This window comes from Astyanax mexicanus, chromosome 10 (assembly GCF_023375975.1).
Source record: "Astyanax mexicanus isolate ESR-SI-001 chromosome 10, AstMex3_surface, whole genome shotgun sequence".
Lineage (NCBI taxonomy): Eukaryota > Metazoa > Chordata > Actinopteri > Characiformes > Acestrorhamphidae > Astyanax > Astyanax mexicanus.
In genome coordinates this window covers 39,208,519-39,225,183 of record NC_064417.1, presented here as the reverse complement: position 1 = coordinate 39,225,183, position 16,665 = coordinate 39,208,519, and the positions used below count along the sequence as shown (strand labels likewise).

At 38.5% G+C, this 16,665-nt stretch overlaps 1 protein-coding gene across 1 annotated transcript; it reads left to right on the top strand.

The window, feature by feature from the left end:
- The first annotated feature begins 224 nt into the window (after positions 1-224).
- On the top strand, positions 225-15,655 carry sparc (secreted protein, acidic, cysteine-rich (osteonectin)). Its single transcript, XM_007246436.4, has 10 exons — positions 225-364; positions 9,265-9,334; positions 9,639-9,665; positions 10,109-10,196; positions 11,400-11,521; positions 12,605-12,725; positions 13,380-13,513; positions 14,135-14,283; positions 14,559-14,707; positions 14,815-15,655. Exons 2-10 carry the CDS (start codon positions 9,278-9,280, stop codon positions 14,841-14,843), a joined length of 876 nt encoding a protein of 291 aa, XP_007246498.1. The 5' UTR covers positions 225-364; positions 9,265-9,277; the 3' UTR covers positions 14,844-15,655.
- Positions 15,656-16,665: the final 1,010 nt, after the last annotated feature.

The following is a 16,665-nucleotide window of genomic DNA, read 5'->3' as shown; positions in this document are numbered from 1 at the left end:
CTAAATCCTTTAGCAAGTCCACAACCCCACAGTTAAAACAGCATATTAAATCTACAACTAAATTTACTTTCTTTAAATAATAGTGTTTCCAGGCATTTACAAATAAATGTGAAATTTATTCTGTTTTTCTGTGTGGACAGCAGGCAAACATGCATAGCAGACCTGATTTGCATGGGATTAAGACCCTGTAGCTGGATACATAGAGTTAACTGTGGGACGTCCCACTCCAGCGGAGCTCCAGGAGGGGGGTTAGCAGGGCCAGCCCACTGCAAATGTCTTAGAGAACTTGTGTTGCTGTTAGATAGTTCCAGACCCCTGCACCAGCTGACTTCTCCTTTTGGCTTCTCGGTTCGCCGAACAGAAGGTAAGAACTCTGCACCCCATCATCCCTACCTTTACCTCAGTCTTTGTTAAAACTGCTAAAAGAAGACAAATGTAATTTATTTTACATCACTGATCATCATTTAATGCTTTGTGTAGAAATCAGTGATAGGTCCTAAAAGACAGTCACACATTCTTATACTAAAGTTTTTTTTTTTAGAAATTATTTTTTGTTCTTGCTTTTTTTTGCATCATTATTGCTTTATTATATGTATATATGTATATTTATTATATGTAGTAGATTTTAAAAGGCTAAAGGTGAATGCGTTTTTGGGTCATGTGGGTTTATTTGTTTATTCTAGTGTTACAGATTCAGATCTGATTCATATTTATCTAAATCTAGTTCTGGACTACACTGTTAAAAATAAGGATGCTACAAATAGTTCTATGAATGATGCCACAACAGAACCACTTTTGGATCCAAAAATAACCGTGTTTATATAAGGGATTAATGTAAAAGTGTGGAAAACCTTTTAAATAGGTAAAGAACCTTTATTTTTACATTAATAATGATTCTGTATACACTTCTTGTAGACATCTCTATTACAAACATGATTATTAATGTAACAAAACTGATTCTAACTCAAAGAACCCTTGGTAGTGACTTTATTTTTAATAGTGTATTTTCAGTCACGGTTCAGACTGGACCATGCAGTATGGGACAAGCCTTAATCCCTTTCTTGGGAACCCAGATCCCAGCATTCAATTCACAAGCGCTGTAATAAAGTTGGTAAAGCTTTTCCCCTGCAGAGCTCATCTCAATTTAATGATGACACCCACTTACTTTAAGGGTGAGGAGCACACTGTAGCAACGTATTGTGCCACATAGGCAACAGAAGAGGAGAACACAGAGGTGTGGGGAGAAGGGGGGAGGGGAGATCAAGCTACAAAGCCTGTGAGAGAGAGAGAGAGAGAGAGAGAGAGAGAGAGAGAGAGAGAAAGAGAGAAGGGGGGGGGTCTGTTTTCGCCTCCCCAAGTTCCCTCCCCTCCCCTTCACTTACTCCCATCAAAAGGAATGTGAGTTGCCATGGAAGTTCTCACCAGCTGTTGAGGCCTGCTTAAATTGTACAGATGTCTATTCTCTTGACAAACAAGAACTTCGTGAGAACACACTGAGCATCCACAGCTGCCGGAAGGGCTGCTGTCGTTAAAGACAGAAAAAAAGTTGGCTGGTGGCATAAAAAAAGAAAGAAAAAAAAAAACAGATACTGCATATATTTTAGCAAATATTTTTAGACAGTATATAGTTAGAATAATAGATAAACACAAAAATAATTGATTAACCATTAAAGGTAAACAATTCCTAATTTTGTTTTATGACTATTTTATGCCACTGATATAATTATAATATAATAGCATAGTAGTACATTTACATATTAAGTTTAAAGGGCATACAACTTTTAAATTATAATTTTGTTCAAATAATATTCAGACATTGGAACTGGAATATGAACCTTATATATACATAAAAATATATCTTAATAAATACATTTTTTAAAACTACTTAAAAAATGTCAATATATCCTAACCCTAAATAAACACAATGGGAATTATTGAGGTCAGCGAAAATTGTATTAAGGTCATGTTATCATTATGTAACCGTAAATCAATTATTATGTACTTATTGGAACTGTTTTATGACAGATGTTTAATTTCTCCTACTAATTTATTTTAAAATAGAAAATAAATACAACTGTAAAAAAGTGCAAAAATAGGCTAAAAGTGCCTTGAAAATCCGGCAGGAATACTGTAAAATTTTATTGAAAGTTAAACAGCTTAATCAATTTCTCTACATACTGCTTTGATAATAGAATAAAGATGTTCGCTAAGAGTTCCCACATGTTTCAGAAGCTGCAAAAAGTTCAAAACAAGCCCAGGACACAACAAGCCCACAGAAAAGTGTGGCATCCCTAAAACACTTGAGGAAAAAAACCCTTTGGACAGTCAGCACAGGGCTGTTGCCCATATTCCACCAGATGTCAATTCGAGTGACGCAAACATGTGAATGGAAACATTTAACCAAAGTTTGAGCAGCTTTAGAGCAGCAGTGAGTAAAAAAACAGCAAACAGAAGTAAGCAGCATCAGCCAGAAAAAAAAAACAAAAAAACAAAACAGAAATAGACTCTCAGGGTTGCAGTGGAAGGCCGGGTGAGAAAGAGAAGAAGAGTTGTGGTTCACAGAAAGGAGATCCAATGGGAGTCTGACCAGTAGATAAAGCCAGACACTTGGCATGAAACCAGAGTGAACCCATGATTTATAAACAGTATAAAGAGCACCAACCGACAATCAAGCTACCGTTTAAAAAGCTAGAAAGGTTAGCTGAGGATAATTTAAAGCATTTAATCATGGTAACAAAAACAATTAAGGCAAATCTAAGATGCATCTCTTGATCTGAAGCTTCTTATCAGTGGTCTCAGCTACACATCTGAGAATTTTCCACCAAATTTTGGAGTCATTACAGCTTTAAAATGCTTAACACTAGAACACAAGGTTCTAGTTTAAGGTATATAAAACTGTTATTAAATTGGGATTAAAGAAATGTAGAATTGGCTTATATACAGGGTTTAAGTTAAGGGTTAAGTTATAACAAAACAATTATTATTTTCTGACAATATACTCTGTAATAAGAAAACATGAAAACTATCTTTAGTTAAGATTTGAAAATGTAAGATTTAAAGTAAGATTTTAAGCTTAAAAATATATGTTTCTTAATTAAAATGTAAGAATGTGTGCTTGATCAAATCCGGCATGCTTTTCTATAGTTTAGGAGCTAAACACTGTAATATGATACTTTGGGTAGATTGAGAATTTTCATTTCCACAGACAGTTGTTGTTCTTTTGGCTAAGCTCTACAAACCGGATGGAAGCTGAGCTGAGTAATCTCAGAAAGAGGGAGCTTTAAGTCAGTCCGGGCTGTGGAGTGGGGGATGGGGCATTGGAGGGGCAGCTTTGAAAGGTCAGGTGACTTCAAACTCAGGTTACATGGATTCCACCACTTTGCTTTGCCTCTCTTTTGTCCTCCTCCAAGCTCCTATCATGCGTTTCAACGGCAGCTTTTCAGCAGAGTATGGGATTTCGCTCTGGGGCTCCTTCATTCTTCTCACATTTCTCTTCATAATGAAGTGGAGTACCTGAAGGCCCATCTGAAGCCTAAAAAAAGGAAAAAGCGGTTGAGGTTAGGTGGAGAGAGAGAGAAATGGTAATTTCCTGCAAACCACAGACCATCAAAGCCAGCCTACAACCAACACACCTGTACCTCTATCTGGACAGAACAGCCACGCCACTGTTTATGGCCTTCCTTCACACACCGGTTTAACGTGTTCTAACATTTAATGGCTTTTGTTGTTTAGATCATTTCGTTTCCGTGCAGCCGCCCTGCAGGCAAGTTCCATGTTTATTTTTTTGGCAGGGATGGGACTTTTGGATCGTTTTTGGAGCCGCGCTGAACACAGCCCAGACGCAGGGGAATAATTGCCGGGTAACGGACAGGTGGCTTGCGCAGGAGTTTACTTTTTTAAGCCAAGTGGCTTCCTGCCCCATAAATCAAAGCTGTGTACCACCCCCTGAGCTCATGAGTCTGGGACTGACTGGTCACTGATTATGGTGCTTAACGTTTATCAAGAAGGCTAAACATTAGCTTGGTACTTTTTAAGAGGCCCTGAATTATACTTAACAGGTACTCACCCAAGTAGGGCTGGACAATAAATCAAAACTATTCTTATAAAAGTTATAAAAATCAATAATTTCTTAATGTTATAAGCTATTTAATTCCAAATAAAGCACATACATAAGTTGATTGTGTGAAAATGCTTTGATTTCCCGATAAATCACACTCAACACTTAAGTACAGTCTTGTGCAAATTATGTTTTAGAAACATCGTAATTCAATGGATAGCATAAGAACTTTATTTCAGCTCAAACAACTACAGAAAATTACAATGCCATTAAGATTGCAAGTGTCTTATGTTAAAAAAAAATATTACTTACATAGTTAGATGAATTGTGACAACATAAACCCAAGATAACTGATTTTTCTAAACGTTTTTTGTGATTTTGAGAAAAGTATATTCCCTTTCGTCACATGTCTTGAGTGATGCAGAGTGCTCCAGTGTTGTTCTGCCCATCAATCTGTTGAGTGAACAACTAAACTGCTCCAGCAAAAGGAAAAATCGGTTCTACTATTTGTGGCAACAGTGCCTCAACTCCTCTGTTTTTCCAGCCTCTAAACCACCTGTTAAGTCACTCTGGAACAGCAGAAAAAAAATCCTAATTCTTTTGCCTAAAAAAAAAGCCAAAAGCAAGGCTCTGTGTTTCTTTTTTTCCCCCATTTGACAGCCCACAGCTTGCTTGCTTGCTTACCGAACTAACCCCTAAATCAAATAGAGAGCGAAAAAGACGGCCTTTATGCCCTTTTGCCGTCAACTAATTTCGGGCCTGTTTGATTATGAGCGTGACTTTCCAAATAAAACAGCTTGTTTTGCTGTTACGTCAGCAAAGTCCACCAAGCTAACAGCCATTCGCCTCATGGGGGGAAAGAAATAGCGTGCAAATGTAGAAACGCCTCTCTGCAAGGGGACAGACTGACCCTTCTAGGTTAAACACAGGAGTAGACGCTCTTAAGTCTAAGTCCTTTACTTCACTCTCTTTTTTTTTGCCAAGATTCTAATTTCCAGTCTGACTAAACAGACGCAGGTCTTTCCTTTCCTGCCTGAGAGTCTGGAGAGTTTTCTTGTGTTTCTTGTGTGCAGAGTTTGTATAAGTCATGGTCTGCAGGGCAAGCCAGGGCTTTGGTATTTTTCCACGTCTTTTTCAAGTCCATCTGAGCTTCAGGCCGTCTGACTTACATCAGTTCCTGAGCACAAGCCCTTTTCTTCCCGTTCCAGTAAAAACAGAAAGGGGAAGAGGTCTGGCCTGAGTATGTCCCGAGCTTGGCTGGCCTGACACGCAGACGTCCCAGCCCAGTCTGGCAGAACTCCTCCAGCATCTGCATTAAGAAACGTGAGATCATGCCACATCGGCACAGCAGCAGCAGTAGTAGTAGTAAGCTTCTGCAGCTAAATGATTGGTCTCGGAACAGAGTGTTCTACATGTGCTCAGTGCATCATCTTCATAATGACACTCTCTCTTAATGACGGGCTTAGAGATTCATAACATTGGAACAATTGAAAAAGCTTGTAGAAACTCGCTCAAGTTTTTTAGATGAATTTCAAGTAGCTCAAATTATAAAGTGTACAGTGAAGTTCCTCTGGAGCACTGACACAGAGGAAGCTCTATATAATAAAGCAGTGTAACACACTTACAGTAAATGATCTAAAGGCAGTGGCAGATCTAAAAGGATCAGGTGGCAAATGTGGGACACAGACATAGATTCAACTTGTTCATGATGCCCCAGCCACCTGTTATCTTATGTTCAATAGATCAGCCCTGGCCTTGAAATTGCTGTCTTTGATGCGGTCCCAAGTGAGGTGTCAGGATCGACTGCCCAGTGAGATACCATAGCCTGCTTTTTCAGGGCTACTGGCTTGATGCCTTATTTTATTTATTTGTAAATCTGCTACCCCTTCTAAGTACAGGCTATTAGTAAGGGAAGTGATTGCGTGTTTACCCCTTTAAAGCCTGAAAAGCTGAAACACTCAATCAGGGAAATAATCCAGCCTTTTTGGCAGCCAGTTTTGCACTACTGTACCTTGGATTTTGTTGTTTAAGACTCTGAAATATAGAACTATGCTCTAATTAATGGGCAGTCTTTGTAATAGGTGTTATAACATTGTCCTTTGTAAATGTATGGCTTTTTTTCTTTTTGCTGCCATCTATGGTCTAAAGTTGGCAATCTGTATCATTTGCCCTTGTCGACTGACTGTGAAAATATGCTAATCAGAAAGCTGTTAAGGGATTAGTATTAATCTGATGCGTGTGCCGACCTGGTCAGTGATTTAGTGATTTAGGCAAGTGGGTAAAGAGTTACGTTCATGATACAGCCAGTTATCTATGTGATCAAATTGAGGAACCTTTTATATACAGGCTAGAAATTTAGCCTACGTTTGGAGCAATTTCAATAAAGCAGCTGAGGTATTCTTCCTGACCCTTGGTTACCCACAATTCTCTGCCCCAAAGGGGAAATATAATACCAAAGAAATTGGCTAAAATGGTGTAAAAGTTTACCTTCACAGTAGAGTTGGTTTAATAATTGATTAAAATTTAGATTTTATAATTATACATTTATTATAATTTTTTGCGAAGCAATTACAAGATGCGTCTGGTGACGTCACCACTAAGCTTCTACATAGTGTCCCATATGTGTGACCAATGGCTACTAAAAAGGAGACTTGACAGGCCAGTCCTACTAACCTCATTGGCTACTGCCAAGTTTTTGGCTACTATTTCTGCAACCATCTAAGCCACCTACAATATTTCAACATATTATGGGCAATCAACCTTAAACAAAGGTCAAACATTTTACTGGGGGCATACCTTTTTTAAATCAGTTGGTGGTCATTCTATGTCCAGTATGTAACCGTGTTTAAAATTGACAGCAATATTAAACTGAATAAAATGACTGAGGTGGTCAATAAACTTTCAGGTCACCCTATAAATCCACCTCAGTCTAAATATTCAACTCCAGAACTGTACATGCCAGCCAGGACCCATTTAGGTCCATTAAGTTTCAGAAGTACATAAAAAAACACAAATGCAACAAAACAATCTGGGACAGATTGATGATATACTGTGTGATGTGCCCATTATCACAGTAAACACAGTGCTGTATTTATGTCAAGAATCTCCTCTGACTCATTTCTGCAAAAGAATGTGGGACACGCAAAGAGCTCTTTGTTAGCCAGAGCACAAGAATTTCTCCAATCCTAAAGTGTGGCTGAGAGCCAGGAGAGTTTTTCAGTTAGTTGCTGGGCAAATTGTTCACGGGTCAGTGCTTTCAAGGAGCCTATAAATCCCCCCAAGAACGTTACAGCTGGGCCAATTATGAACGTACAGATAAAGCGCAATAATCCCTCTCCATATTCAATCATGTGATAACACATCCATCACGGCTTGAGGAGTGGCAAATAATTCATCACGTAAAACGAATTTCCACAGACTATATATACAGTATATGCTACAACACCTCCATACTATATAGTCACCGAAAAATGCTCCTCTTGTTCCTACTTAGAAGTCACTTCTTGACCATCAGAGCCATCTGCATCATTTTATTCAAAAAACTATTTTTCTCTCATGTACAACTTTGTTCTATTTGAAAAAAACATAAACAGCACAATAAAAATGCTAAATTGACTATTTATCACTTATGACTATTTAACTAATCACCACATGAGCTCTGTATTCACAAAAACCTTGCAATATAATTCAATTTTAATTCAACATACTGCAATATATTTCGATACATTATGAAAGATAACATTCTGAGATTTTGTGGGATAGAAAAACTGTCACACCCTCATTTACATACAATCAGAGGGAAAGGAAATGTTAATTGTTATCCTATCAGAACAGTGGAATAAAAAATAAAGTACAACACTGCCCACTAGTTGTTAATGTTTAAACACTACACAAAATGAACCCCTGTCTGCCAGCAATCTTTACATGAACACTTTTAATTTAAAATCCATATTGTGTTTCTAAGAATCGATACAGAATTGCACCACACAATAATCACAATACTTCGTTATATCAATATTTTCTTAAACTCCTAGTGAACAGGTGGATGAAAAAACTTTTTAAAATTACTACTTAACCTTTAGCTATGTTATAGCTATGACTTAACTTTGAGTGCATCCCAAAGCCTAAGTTGCTGAAAAGTAAAGGACTCCTCATATATATATATACACAGGCGAGAAATTCAGCCAACATTCTGAGCAATTTCGACATTTTTTACCCACAATTAACAGACACATCTTGAACATCAGATTCATCACAGTAAGTTTGTTTGAAGTCATGTTGCATATTTGTTTTTCATGCGCATAAATGGCAGGATGTCCTATTGTGTATTCATAGCAGTTCTGCACAGACGCTTCACGACTGCCTCTTTGTATAGTTACGACGACAAACAAAGTGCGTCTGGCTTTCATCTATGCTGCGTTTTAGACATCTAACATGGATCGCTTGATACCATCACTGAAATGACAACAGGCTCGTGGCTCCTTTGAACACCCAGCCATAAACAAAGACTGCAGAGGCTCTGTGGGGGGAGATGGAGGTGGGTAGGGGGGATGAACAGGAGAGTCTGCAGGAGACGAAAGAGACAGGAGTGGAGCGAGCTTTCAGTCAAAGTGCCTTATCGACCAACAGGATAGTGCGGTATCCAGTGTCTGTTGGAGGGACCCCTCTGAACCAGAGGCAGATTGAGGAGGGCCCGGCAGTACAAAGCCAAGACAGTCGCAGCTGTTATCTCAATCGGCCGACGCCGTCTGGCCTCCCTGTAGATGCGAGAGTCGAGCAGAAGCACTGCTGGGTACACAGTCCTTCTTCAAAATGCCATGCAGGGCAGGTCTGATGGGAAAATGCTAGCTGTTACCCCGTCTGTCAAAGGCTGCTACAGAGATGAAATCTGAAGTGTGAATAGCAGTAATATTGATTTCACAGCACAGACAGACTCGTGCAGGAATGGAGGATGAGGCACAGCTTGAAGTGTGCTGTCATGCCTGAAAATGCAATGATGTAGGGCCTGCCCAACCTGCCCAGCCCTCGCCTCTGGGAGCATATTTTTACTGGCATAAACTGATCTTGAATCCTGGATCCTGAATCCTAGCTCAGGGAGAGACGAAAATTAGAGAAAATTAGTAAAAAATGATAAATTGTCGCTTCTAATTGCATTATATTTGTTAAACCATGATATTGACAGTGTCTTTTTTTTATTTTCACTTCAGGTTGAATCCCAACATGAGGGTGTGGATCGTCTTCCTTTTGTGCCTGGCTGGAAAGGCCATTGCCGCTCCAGTAAGTATACAACCATTGCAAAGAACCTTCTATACTTAAGTGTTTTTGTGTGCATCTATGAGGCAAGTGGTATAGTTAAACAATGTGCGTGTGTGTATGTGTGTGTGTTTTGAAGAATCTAATAAAAGTGAACATGATGAATCAGTGGTTTTACAGGGAGCTTTATTTGTGTAAGCTAATTAAACGAATACAGTGTCTGAACTCCTTTGATAGCTGAAGTCAGCATAACACATTTAGACAAAAGTGAGCCTCTAATCACACCAAAACAACCTACAAGTATTTTATTGTACCATTTATTTTGCAGGCAGAGGAGGAGCCAGTTGTTGAGGAGGTAAGACCCATTTAATCTGAATATAAAATAGGTCTATAGAAACCCCTCTGGGATTGAAGAACAAATGCTTGGGATTTTTTTCTTTAAAGCTGCTCTGCCTTTTGTATTGGCAAAACCCAGCATAAGCAACACCTCTTTGCTCTATATGGCAGCAGAAGTCTTCGTGTGTGCATACAGTATGTACAGCTTCCTGTTTTAAGTCCTACAGGACCTTAAATCCACAATAGTTTGTATATAAATACAGCTTAAAAGGAAGCAATTATGTCATTGCTCTCCCACGTCTGTTTTTGGACTCTAAAGGACTGTGTGCATGGCCTGGTTAGAAATGTAGGCCGTTCAAACCCATTGGTTTTCCATTTTACACTGTCAAAAAAGCATTGTGCAAACATCCTACACAATATACACTGTTCATAACTGTGCTGCTTTCCTTTCTCTTCACCCAGGAGGTGGAAGTGGGAGCCAACCCAGTCCAAGTGGAGACCGGCGAGTTTGATGAGGCTATTGAGGTTGTAGAGGATGTTGTTGCAGAGAGTAAGTGTAAATATCATTATGCATGTCAGATTGTTTAGTTGAAGAATCCGTATCCTGCGTTTGTGTATTGACAATGTTTTTCTGGGTATATAAACCATATAAATCATAATTCATATTACCATGACCATTTTTTTTTTCATATTTTATTTTCTGCTTGTATGTAATTATGCAGTCTGTCGTTATGTTATACATTGTATACCTTTAAGATTGATAAAGATAAGGTGCCTTTAGTTCATATTACATGCTCTGTATTAGAAGTGTTTTTAAGGAGACCAGACACTGGTCGAAACATAAATGAGTGTTCTTGTAATGATTATCATGTCGTCTGTTTACAGTAAAATTCGCCCTTTAAAAAGAAAAACAATATTAGCCAATTAGCTTTCTGCTAGAGAGGAAAGCTCCTCCTTTTATGGAGATCTGCGCAACCGTAGCAGCCATTACAAGGCAAAAATTTGCATTTAGTTTTATAAGTGATTTTTAATTCAAAGCAATTAAAAGAAATGTGAGGCTGGTCACTTATTAACAGAAACAACTGAAACACTGCCTGCTTTGCAAACATGGCTGCAGAGTGAATAGATTGCCTACAGTATAAGGACTTTGTCTGAGTTTGGCCTCTTTTAAAGTCCTATATGAAATGCTCCTTATAACTTAAACATGAATAGGCAGGGCTTAATTGCTGTAGGCTGAATAGGCCATGTGTTTATAAGTCCATAAGTTCACTGACATCACAAAAAAAGTCTATGAATTTAATCATTGAATCAAGCTGTTTTGTAGTTTCTGTGTATGTACAGTATGAACAAACAATGAACAGTGCATTTTGAAACATTCTACATTTAAGATGTTTTCTTTGAAAAAAGCAAGGAAAATGTGAAAAAAATAAATAAATACGCTTTGCAAAATGTCATCTGCCACTCGGCTACTGCAGTTTTTCGCCCCATGCCACCATGCTTTGTTAGGCTTAGTAAATTATACAGCAGCAAACCTAAAGCCACTGGTAATGACAGACTGCACATAAGTCAAAACTAGACAGCTATAATCATGGGTTACCCCGGCTGCACTCTTAGAAAACCAAGCTAAAGTGACACATCCAGCAATGTGACGTGTCCGCCAGCCACAAAATATCTTGACCAGAAAAGGAAAAAAAATGAGAGAAGTAACATTAACAAAAACTGCTTGTCTCTTCACCACATTCCCTCTCTGCAGATCCCTGCCTCAACCATCACTGCAAGAAGGGCAAAGTGTGCGAGGTCGATGAGAGCAACCAGCCCATGTGTGTGTGCCAGGACCCTCTGACCTGCGCCGCCCCTGTTGGAGAGTTTGAGCATGTGAGTCATTTTAATGCTAGCTAAGCCTTACAAACTGCGAGCCTACCAAAAATCATCAACCAGTTGCTTAGTACCATGTCAAGTTAAAAAGTAATACCAGTAAGACTTCTTAATGTCATTTCTCAAACTAAATTACTGAGTTAAAAGATAAAAATAAAAGATACTTTGGAATGATAGTTAGAGTTGGTATACAGTAAATAGCTCAATTTTATGGCAAGAACTACTCAACTATGTAAAGAAAATTCTTAAATTCTTTAAGAAATGAAGGTCAGTCAATACGAAAAGATTTCAAGAACTTTAAAAGTATCCTCAAGTGTATTTGCATATCAAAAATGTTATGATGAAACTGGCTCTCATCAGAACCGGCCCAAGAAAGAAAGACCAAGAGTTACCTCTTGTTCATCAGAGTAACCAGCCACAGAAACCGCAAGTTAACAACATCCCAGATAAAAGACACCTTCACAAAGTATTTTGGTTTGTTTTACACTTTTAAGTTTACTACATGAAATGAAAACATAAATATAGTGAATAAGAAGGTGTATTCAAAATTGTAAAATATAAAGTGTCATTATTTGTTATTTGCTAAATTAAGAATTGGAAAAAATATATCCAGTTACGTTTATTACAATTTACAATTAACGTGGTCTTCCCGATTTCCAACTCATCTCTACAACCTACAATAAAAAAATATTATATTGCCAACTAGAAATTATCTTAATTACCTATTGTTGTGAAGGGATCCTTTTCAGTTCTATTTATTTAACAGTACCCAGGTTGTTAGCAGCATTAGCCTTGACACTCCAGCACAAAACTATAAATGAAACCAAGGACACTAACGTATGTCTCTAAGGCTTTATATGAACCCTAACAGCACTGTTTGGGACTGCAGGAACAGCTTTTTCTTTTAACTCGGAACTCTGAATGAAAAGAATAAATTTGGGTTTCTGATAAATATTCAGTTAGCGAGTTGCTATGACAATGCTCTTTTTGCTGGCAGGCGTTCCTAGCTCCTTGATGAATAGCAATCTAAACCTGCCAGGTTGGTGAGCGTGGCATTTAGTGTTGCCTTCTTGCACTTTATAGGTGTGTGGCACTGACAACAAGACCTATGACTCCTCCTGCCACTTCTTTGCCACCAAGTGCGCCCTGGAGGGCACCAAGAAAGGCCACAAGCTCCACCTGGACTACATCGGACCCTGCAAATGTGAGTGTGTGCGTCATAAACGGTAACAAAAAATGTGATCAAGCCAAAGAGCGGGTTGTTTGCCGCAGAGGATGTTTAACATTTAAGCCAGTCACGGCGCAGGCCGTAAAAGCTGGGCAGAACTGAGTGCTTTGCAGTGATTGATGAGCTCTAGGCTGGAGGCTTCCCTTGCAGGGCCATGCACACGCTGAGCATGGGGCAGGCCCTAGCAAGCCTGTGTTACTCTACTCCACAAAGCAGAGAGAATCCCCTCTTAAATCCCTCGGGGATGGGCTGGGCTGGGCTGGGCTGAGCCAACTCACTGGACCGAAGGGTTCAGATGGAGCTCCTGCTGTGGGTGGAGACCTGCTGCCGAGTAGTCAAAGCAGGGAGTCTGGGCTGCAGATGAACTGAAAAACCCGTGTTTTGACATTAGTGATTTAGCTAATAGCACAGTAATAACACTATCATGTTGTAACCTCCGGGGCTGTAAATGATCCAGAGGATATATTTAGCACCAAAAGCAGACTTTACCCTTTTGTAATTGACTGTTTGCTGTATACAGTCTGTCCAGATGTTTAGCATACAGTGTGTTAAGAAGCATCCTGGAATGTTTGGCTCTCTGTTCTATCTTTTATTTGGCATAATGACATTCTTGCTGGCCCTCTTCCCCAGACATTGCCCCCTGCCTGGATAACGAGCTGAGCGAGTTCCCCCTGCGCATGAGGGACTGGCTGAAGAACGTTCTGGTCACTCTGTACGAGCGCGATGAGGACAACAACCTGCTGAACGAGAAGCAGAAGCTGAGGGTGTGTTTAGATTCTCTCTGTGTGACTTCACATTAGCCAGAATACATTATACATTATCATTTACTGATTAAGGTCATTAACTTCAAGACCATCAGACTGCAGACTGTCTAGTCACGAAACAACATGGTTTAAATGCAAGGAGGGTTACAACGGTCTTGAAAATATGGTGCCAAAAAGGATTTATGGGAAATGAAATGTGAAATGTCAAAGATAAATCATTTTTAGTTCCCTAATATGATTAATATTAAATGATGACAATATTATTTAATATTATTAAAAATTAGTTTTTTTCTATATATTTTAGATATTTTTATCTTTTGTCAAGTAAACTGTCATTATACTGATTTTTATAACAAATCAAATAATCCTACAAAAATCTAATTAAAACACTCTCAGAAATTTTCTCACAAAATATTACAGATTTGACCAGATGTATTTTTGCATTGATTAGAAAAATATTTTTTTTAATATGTTTTAATGAACTTCTACACCAAAGTTTTTACGCTAAAGGTTCTTTACAGAACTGATACTTAAGCAAAGCTCCATTTTGATCTCTGTATTTGTGGTTGACAACAGAACTATCTCCAGCTTTCCTCTCTAAAAACTATGTTTTATATTCAGGTGAAGAAAATCTTTGAGAACGAGAAGAGGCTGCAGGCTGGTGATCACTCCCTGGACCTCCTGGCCCTGGACTTCGAAAAGAACTACAACATGTACATCTTCCCCGTCCACTGGCAGTTCGGCCAGCTTGACCAGCACCCCATTGATGGGTATGTTCCCATGATCATCTCAGAATCTGTTGTCTCACTCCTCTCTATATATAAATCTCCATAGCAGCTTATTGTGCAGCTTTTTAAAAATTTAAAAAATTTAAAAGTATTTAATAGTCAATCGCTTATTCAACTCACTTCTATTTGAACCTGTAAAACAAACAGTTCTCTGCAAATGTTGACTTTCATTTTTAGTCGTCCAGCTTAACGCCTTGGAAGGAAAAACTGGCCGCTGTTTACACCTCGAGTGTTTAACTGAAGCGTGTGCTTTTCAGGTTCCTGTCTCACACCGAGCTGGCTCCCCTTCGCGCCCCTCTGATCCCAATGGAACATTGTACCACCAGCTTCTTCGAGCAGTGCGACGCTGACCAGGACAAGTACATCGCCCTGGAGGAATGGGCCAACTGCTTCGGCATCAAAGAGCGTATGTTTTACATCGAACTCTTTTTCTTTTGCTTTGTTTTCAAGATTTCATTATTTCGGTTAAATTAACTCATTCATTAATTTCTTCCTTTGTGTTTCTTTTTGCAGAGGATGTTGACAAGGACCTTGTCATCTAAACAGCGACCGCCATCAACGCTTCCTATATAGTTAGCCTACTATTGGGATGAGGTGCTAACCATTAAATTAAAATCACATTAATGGTGCTAATTGCGATTTTCAATAACCTATGTATACCACTAAAATTTAAACCTGTAAAAAGAAAAAAATGCACAGTCCACACTAACCATCACAGTAAGTGATTGCTTCCCATTTTTTGTTGTAATTTTCCCAAGTATTGTGCAAATGCTAAAGCTAGCTGATGGATCTGAGTAGACGGTTGAAAGGTCAGAGCAGGGTGATGCCAAGAAACATACATGATGGACTTTGTACGTCGAAAGGTGCTTTTTTATGGATGCACAAAGATATACATATTTTTTATGGAATCAGGGCTTGAATTTAATGTCAATTCGGAGTTACTGAGGTGAACTTGTAAAAAAAAAGACATAAATAAAGTTTCCAAATAAATATTCTTTCTGCTTGCTTTATAAACCTTTTGGTTTGTTGCACTCTTTTGGTGGGGGATACACTGTTTTGTTTTGTTTTTGTTTGGTGATTTGGTAGATTTAGAGAGAGTTCCTTTAAATTTGAGCCCTGAAATAATAAAAAAAAATAGACAGTTTGTTTATTTGCCTGTCGTTTCGAGATAAAGAAACAGGGCACCATGTAGGGCGTTTAGAAAGTTGAACAAAAGAAAATATTTTTGAAGGGAAAAGGCTCTCGCCGGATGAGAAAGCTCTCCCTTAGACCTGTTCACGTACGTTTGCAGTATTTGCCACAGTGTGAGCATTATGAACCTCTTTACATGAATAAAGCTACTGAAATTTCCAAACAGTGCATGCATTTTTCTCAATGTTTCATCTTTCAGCTCTGGATATCTCACTGCCTGTCGTCCGTATTTTATAATGGGGCTTTATTTTGCTCCTTGGCCCTGTTCTGATCATTTGGATCACTCTGTGAAATGATGATAATGTTTATTTTTTCAACAAACTAGTATAAACCCAGTGAATGCATGTGCTGAGAAAAAACAACAACCCGGCCAGATCTGCAGCAACATACGTTTGCAATTTCCTTGAGGGTTAAGTGGGCATCTAGGATTCTAATGTTTCTGCTGTGTTTTGGCATGAGAGACTATTTCACTAGCCTATACTTAAGGGGTTATTTTCGAAGCAAAGGGAATGAGGCCTGCATGACCCACAACTTGTAAATTTGTGTTTTATACAGGGTGTGTTAAAATAAAATAAAAAAAGAAATAGAAAAGAAAGACCACAATATTTGAAGCTTTATAAAGCATTAAGGAACTGGAACTGTAATAGTAGTTACTTGGTATTACACATTGTAATAATTCCTCTTAAGGTAAAACCAGAATTTGTCTACCAGTAGTGATCTATGAGCAATGCCCCATAGTAAAAGAAATCTATAATAATTGAGCAGTGTCATATAATAAAAATAGTCTGTCCTACAGTAGCATTAAGTAGTATCTTACAGTAGCAATAGTGATCTATAACGCTTAAGTAGTATCTTACAGTAGCAATAGTGATCTATAATTCTTGAGCAAGCCCCTTAGTAGTAGTAATCTATAATAATTGAGCAGGGACATATAATGACAAAAATAGTGTGTCCTACAGCAGCAATAGTGATCTATAAGAATTAAGTAGTATCCTACAGTACCAGAAGTGATTTATAACAATTAAGTAGTATCTTATGATAGCAACAGTGATCTATAAGAATTAATTAGTATCCTTTGATAGCAATAGTGATCTATAATGATGAAGTAGTATCTTACAGTAGCAATAGTGATCAATAACAACTAAGTAATATCTTACAGAAGCAACAGTGATT

Coding starts and splice junctions, on each gene's coding strand:
- sparc (XM_007246436.4), top strand. CDS start 9,278: ATGAGGGTGTGGATCGTCTTCCTTTTGTGCCTGGCTGGAAAGGCCATT. Junction 12,726..13,379: donor CTACATCGGACCCTGCAAAT/GTGAGTGTGTGC, acceptor CCTCTTCCCCAG/ACATTGCCCCCTGCCTGGAT. Junction 14,708..14,814: donor CTGCTTCGGCATCAAAGAGC/GTATGTTTTACA, acceptor TTCTTTTTGCAG/AGGATGTTGACAAGGACCTT.